Below are 6940 nucleotides of genomic sequence, written 5' to 3' on the forward strand. Positions count from 1 at the left end.
AGTATTATAGCTTCATAATACACAAACCAAACCACAACCACTAGAAACTAAACTCAGGAACAAGAAAAATAACCAATTTTCTATTTATATGAAAGTAATATGTAGATGTAACAACAGTAAGTGAGGCAGAGTTAGCAACACGAGCATATCACAGGGGAAATGAGCAGATCTGCTGATGAACCCAACGCAGACATTCGTTTATAAACACCACAATGTATAAATCAGACGGTTAAAAAGCTATTTGTAATTTAAATATGTGATATTAAGAAGTCAACAGTGACACAAGCAAACATGAGCAGCTCAACTTTAGATAATTATTGTCAAAGTTTGACAAAAGTTCACCGGAAGCTTGAAATCTGTCGAACAGTTAATCAAATCATTTAACTTTCAACCAAACAATGTGTTAACTCACCTGGTTTAAAAAAAAAGCAGATCTTCTTCTCATGTGTGAGGGTGGCTGTAAAACAACTCATCAGTCCATTAGCGCCACCTGCTGGTCTGTAACGTGCAGTGGCCGAGCGAGCTCAACGCACTGTAAATTAATAAAACCCATTTTATCAGAGTATAGAAATAGTAAACCTTTAGGAGATAAATAAGAATGACCCATTCATGAATTTTATATATCCTACATGTATTTTGTTCAATGACATATTAAGCATCTCTAATTTGTACATTAGTGGAAATTTAAAGCACCAAATGTCTTCACCTATTATGAGTTATCCTGTCAACTATTTTAATACTCACATTATTATTATTTAGAATATATATTTTTCTATTGGAAAAACAGTGACAGTAGGGAACAGAATTGATTAATCAGGAGATGACAAATAATATATATAAACAAATAATATATGTATAAACATGTATTTATAAGTGTGTGAGTGTAAGATAAAGAAAAGACAGCGAGAGGATCTGGTCAGGAAAAGAGAACTTTATTTATTCTGGGATACAGACTCTTGTTATATTTGATTACTTGTAAGATAGAAAACACAGTAGCTTTTCAAAATAAAAGCGAGGTCTATTAATTCATTATGTTTATTTATGTTTTTCTTTTAAAACACACTTCAATAAATATTTTACTTCATCTGGAGTTTTTTTTCTTCTTCTCTTTTCTCTTTTACAAAAACATACAGTGGAGGAACCAACACGGGGTTAAAGGTCAGCGCTGGAGTCACAAGCCAACACGCACACTGCAGATGCCACGTTAATACACAACCTAAGTTACACACCGCCAAGATACAACTGTGTCCACATCACGATGGCAAGTATTACACAACTCTCCGATTATTCAAACGTCTATCACGATTTGATCTGAGAAGCAGCATCACACACTGAGGAGCACGGAGAGGTGAAGCTCCAGGTTAAGACGTGTGGGTTTGACACGACGCACCCTGAACGCAGCACCCTGCTCACAGGCATCCGCCCCCGCCACCCCACCCCACCCTCACCCCACCAGCTCCAAACCGAGTGGGAGACGGAGCCGAGCCTCGACCGGGGTCCAGGTGTCAGGGCTCAGGGTGCGACAGATACTGAACATCACGCTGGTGACAGAGGTAAACACTCGATTTTCAATACTGCAAAGGAACTCGTGGTGGGGTAGAGTGTCTGGAAGGAAGCAAAGTGCAGAGACGAGAGGAGGACGAGGGTGAGAGGATGAAGAGCAGAGTGTGAGAGGATGAAGAGTGTGAGAGGATGAAGTGCAGAGTGTGAGAGGATGAAGAGTGTGAGAGGATGAAGAGCAGAGTGTGAGAGGATGAAGAGTGTGAGAGGATGAAGAGCAGAGTGTGAGAGAATGAAGAGCAGAGTGTGAGAGGATGAAGAGTTTGAGAGGATGAAGAGCAGAGTGTGAGAGGATGAAGAGTGTGAGAGGATGAAGATTGTGAGAAGATGAAGAGCAGAGTGTGAGAGGATGAAGAGTGTGAGAGGATGAAGTGCAGAGTGTGAGAGGATGAAGAGTGTGAGAGGATGAAGAGCAGAGTGTGAGAGGATGAAGAGTGTGAGAGGATGAAGATTGTGAGAAGATGAAGAGCAGAGTGTGAGAGGATGAAGATTGTGAGAAGATGAAGAGCAGAGTGTGAGAGGATGAAGAGTGTGAGAGGATGAAGAGCAGAGTGTGAGAGGATGAAGCGTGTGAGAGGATGAAGAGCAGAGTGTGAGAGGATGAAGAGCAGATTGTGAGAGGATGAAGAGCAGAGTGTGAGAGGATGAAGAGTGTGAGAGGATGAAGAGCAGAGTGTGAGAGAATGAAGAGCAGAGTGTGAGAGGATGAAGAGTGTGAGAGGATGAAGAGCGTTGTTCCTGAAACACACTTTTAAAGGATCATACTTTAGTTTCTGCAAGATTACTTCAAATTTCCATCTCTTCAAACACAAAGGACCTGAAATCCATCCCCCTGAACATCATGTTTGTTTTGTTTATTAAAAAACTTTTATTATCTTTGTTCAATAACACAAATGAAAACAGGGACTCAATTGAAATGCAGTTGTTCTTCCGGCTGAGTCGTCATCTGCATCAGAACAATATGATATCCTAACTTCCTGAGCAGGAACCAAACCCAACAGGAAGTCGACTGAAACAGATTCAGACCTCGGGCGAGTCTCAGTGAGATGATTCAACGCTGTGCTGACATGCACTGGGACCAGCAGCTGACCTGAACTGGGACCAGCAGCTGCCTGGAAGATGCAAAGAGACACTCCATCCAAACAGTTCGAACACAAGGGTGAGTCTGTGTTAAATCATGGAGGACACACAGGTGAGGTCCTGTTTGGATCCTCCAGCTCCGATCCAGCAGCTTCCTGACAAACGTCCACTTGCATCACTGTCTACAGATCCTCTTTGTTATTATAGACTGTAAATATAATATAGAATGTATTTTCAGTCTAAAGTTAACGCCTTATGAATTATTACCAACACCAAGGACGTTATGTTTCTGTCTCTTCTAAAGATTCTGACAAAGGGCAGATCCAGGATTCTTTTCTTTCTCTGTCTCTAACGTCCTCGGGCGTTTGGAGACATTTCCACTTCAGCTCAGGGAAGAGTTCAGGGATCTTGATGGGAAAAGCAAAGTGCCACTGTTTCTAATGAGCTTTAACTTAACTAGAAAGGAGCTAATTACTGACACCTGAGCCCCCCCACTGTCCACCATCACCACCAAACCCTGTGACCTACATGTCCTGAGGTGAAGTGAATCCTGCTCTTTGACCCAGATCTATGTTCATGTCAGGAGACGTGTAAACCGGAACACAGGAACCTAATACTGTGGTTTGTTTTACTGGAGCTGATGCATCATTAATGCACCTGCAGGTAAACAGACCTGAGAGAGGAAGCTTCTTATGATCCTCACAAATCCTGATCCTCCACCTCAGTGCCGCTCTGCCTCAGTGCCGCTCGGCCTCAGTGCGTTCAGGAGGAAACGTGGCGTGGTCGTTTGGCCGTGACTGTGAAAGCAGGAGAGCCAGTTTGCATCACGGGCCAGGAACCAGGGCACCGCGGTATCATGACAGACACGAGCACACGGCACACACACACATCCCGAAGCCTCCAGTGAGTCACGGTGATATTAATAGAGCAACACAGCAGGTGCTGTCGCTCTGTCTGTTGCTCACGGCCAATTATGAGGCTCTGCAGGTGTGCAGCCATGCAACCTAACGTTAATCCAACAACAGCCCCTTCCTCCTCCTCCTCCTCTTCCTCTGTCACCCTTCAACCTTTGCTCTCTCCACAATGTCTTCTACTTTTAGAAGTGTCTCAGTCTTTCTCTCTCTCTCTCTCTCTTTTTATCTCTCTCTCTCTCTCACACACACACACAGGGAATCGCTGGCCTGGAAATGTTATCAGGTCAACTTCCTCCTCTGGCTGTGAGTGACTCAGTGCGTCGGCTCAGTCGCTCCCCACCTGGAGCCTCGGGAGGAGCAGCAGGAACCACAGGATGCAGAGCGGTGGAGGCATGACGGAGGTTAATGGTTTTACAGGAGGAGATGGAGGAGCACACGGATGAGTGAAGGCAACAGAACACCGGATGAGAAGATGGGTTAGTCCCTCAGAACAGTTCTGAATAAGCCCTTCAGTTAGACCTCAGTGTCTCGACCACGTCTCTGATAAACGTTCAACACGTCTTCTTCTTCTCCTCCTCCTCCTCCGCTGCTGCTGCACTTTGCTTTCTTCAAACGCTCGAAGCTGTTTTCAGACATGAACTCACAGAAAGCTCCAGATCCAGTTTGAGTTTCACATGTGAAGAACGCAGCAGGAGATTGTTCGGGTCCGACTCGTTCACAACAACAGGAAATGGAGGGGAACATTCATGCGAGGGGTGGAGTGGTTTTGTTTACAGCTCATCCACACCGGCGTCGGCCTCTTCACCAAAAAGCTCTGGAGTCTCCTGGTCTTAGTTTGTGTCCTCTACATGTTCGGCTGCTCTATCATCCCGCAAAAACACAAAATGTTTCTTTCTGATTTCAAAACCTTATATTTTAAAGATAATTTAGCTTTTCCGAGACATTGACTCTAAAGAACTGAGGCATGGAAATCACTGGAGAGGTGAGGACATGGACGTGGGACAGCATTGAAGGAGGTCTAGCTAGTCCCGTTAGCTTAGTCCTGTGTGTTAGCATCACTTGAGTCAAGTTTGGTTCAAACGCAGCATCACAAGAAACAAGAGAACGTACAAAAGCTCGGTTAAGAGAACGAGAACCAGGTGTTTGTTCTAAGAGAAACACAGTTACACTCAAAAGGCTTCGAGGAACGCCAACGTCACCGACAGGTACGCACAACCACGAGACCAGTAGCACCTGCTGACACCAGTTAGTTGTGTTGTTTTCAATCATTCATGAGTTAAACACAACGTTTCATAACTCACAACTATTATTATTGCTACATCTTAAACTTCATCAACGCTGCGGGGAATCTGTGGCTTGTACACACAAACACACACAGACCCACACGTGGACGAGGAGGTTGTGTGATCCCCACATGTACTTCTACACATACACACATGTAGTACTACAGTAAACACACAAGGACTTCTCCAGTTACCGTACAGGTCGGATCCACTACACCTCCTCACGTTACAGCCGGGCCCTCGACCAGTGTGAACAGAGGGGAGAGACCAGTGACCTGTGTGTGTGTCTGTGTGTGTGTCCACTGCTTAGTCAACACACTACACAATTCATCTGTATCAGAGCAACCGGCCTCAGACAGAAAACGGCTCAGGAGCTCAGTTTTTAGTTATGAAAATGAAATATTTACCAAGAGAAGAGACGGAATTAATTAGAAAAATCAGACAAATAACTTGATTAATTTGACTTTACGTCTGCAAACTCTCAGATCTCATTTATAACTGTTGGTATTTAGGATGTTTTTTGTTTTTTTCAGTAACAGACAAAGTGTTTGGAGACCAGGAGGCGTGTCCAGCCAATCCAGTTGCTGTTAATAACTGTCAATCATCTTGAGCAGAGTCAATCACGTTAAGCTCACGTTAGTTTAAAGCTTCTTCTTTATCACTTTAGCTGTAGAAGGACATTTTCTTTACATGAAGCTTCGTCTAAAGTTCAGTTGCATCGACTGCAGTTACATCTCAAAATAAAAAACTTTTGAAAGTATTATTATACTACAAATCTTCATCTTTACTTCTATCCCTCAATTCAACCCGTTCTGTAATGGCCCCACACAGAGGTTCCCCCAGGACTGATCTGCTGAGGCTGGATCTCAATCCGTCAGCTCCACATTCTCTACGTCTAAAACACCATCAGGTCTGTAAACACCCGCTCTACCACAGCGCCATGGTCACTATCCAGGTGTCTATGATTTCTACGGGTCTCTCAGAAAGTGGAGCAGGAGCCGTCGGAGGGTGGAGGAGCCACGTCTGCTTCTCCACCTCTGATTCAGGACATTCAGGAGAAGCTTCTCCTCGGGCGGGAGCGTCAGTGATAAATGGATGAACTCACGTTAAGGCTTTAACAGATAAACTGTTCTAGGCAAGTCTACACACTGGGGACAGAGATTCCTCCTCTGGGGCCTCCACCTCCTCCGCCCTGCTGTTCTCTGTCTCTCTCACATCCTCTGTATTTACTCTCTCTCTCCGTCTTTGGCAGCGTGCTGGACCCGGGGGCAGCCAGCCGGGTCAAATGCGTCCGTTTCCGTGCGTGCTGCTGCGGCGGCCCGACAGCGAGTGGGAGGAGTAGTGCAGCTCGGCAGCGGAGAAGGACGAGGAGTTGGCGGAGGAGGAGGAGGAGGAGGAGGAGGAGGTGAGTCCGCAGGCTTCACAGGCCAGAGCCAGCTGCCGCAGAGCGTCCAGGGAATCCACCTTGGCTCCTCGTAACAGATCGCTCTGACCCTGCAGCACAGAAACACATGTTATATGCAGCAGGATGTTCAGCACTTATTATTATTATTATTATTATTATTATTATTATGACTCCTGGAATGTGGCAGACGCCCTGAACTGAGGCAAAAAGATTCAGCCGCTGATTTAAAGCTGCTTCACTCATTTCATTTCATACTTCTGTCCAATATTCCCTCGTGTTTAAACTCTGTTTTATAAACATAGTTTTTATGATGATTTTTATATGTTTTAGTGTAAAGAACTTGTTACTTGTATTAAAGTGTAAAGTTCTATAAAAAAATAAAATAATTATGATCAATATTATCACGGTTGTGAATCGTTGTTTTTGCTCTGATGAGGAATTCAAAGAGTTTCAAACAGGTTTAACTTTATCTGAACCACACAACAGTTTGTTTTGTCTCTGTTTTATTTTGTAATGAAAGCTGCAGATTAACATGAACAATAAAAAAGAGAATAAACTTTTCTTTTTAATGGAAAACACAGAGGAAACCATCTTCCAACATGAATTTAATTATTAGTTTTTTATGAATCCTGATGAAGCTTCATTCCGGAGTGAGTCTCCGATGTCTCTGAATTACCAGAACACCCCACCACCACCAC

The 6940-nt window shown here is 44.2% G+C and overlaps 1 protein-coding gene across 1 annotated transcript in view; it reads right to left on the minus strand.

The window, feature by feature from the left end:
• Positions 1 to 913: 913 nt before the first annotated feature.
• Positions 914 to 6940, minus strand: part of plcl1 (phospholipase C like 1) — a 60955-nt gene continuing 54928 nt past the window's right edge. Inside the window, exon 12 of the mRNA XM_062402782.1 lies at positions 914 to 6331. Within this exon, the coding sequence (XP_062258766.1) occupies positions 6119 to 6331 (213 nt within the window). The 3' untranslated portion in view covers positions 914 to 6118. The remainder of the gene's footprint in view (positions 6332 to 6940) is intronic.

The sequence above is a fragment of the Platichthys flesus genome, chromosome 13, assembly GCF_949316205.1.
Source record: "Platichthys flesus chromosome 13, fPlaFle2.1, whole genome shotgun sequence".
In the NCBI taxonomy this organism is placed as follows: Eukaryota; Metazoa; Chordata; class Actinopteri; order Pleuronectiformes; family Pleuronectidae; genus Platichthys; species Platichthys flesus.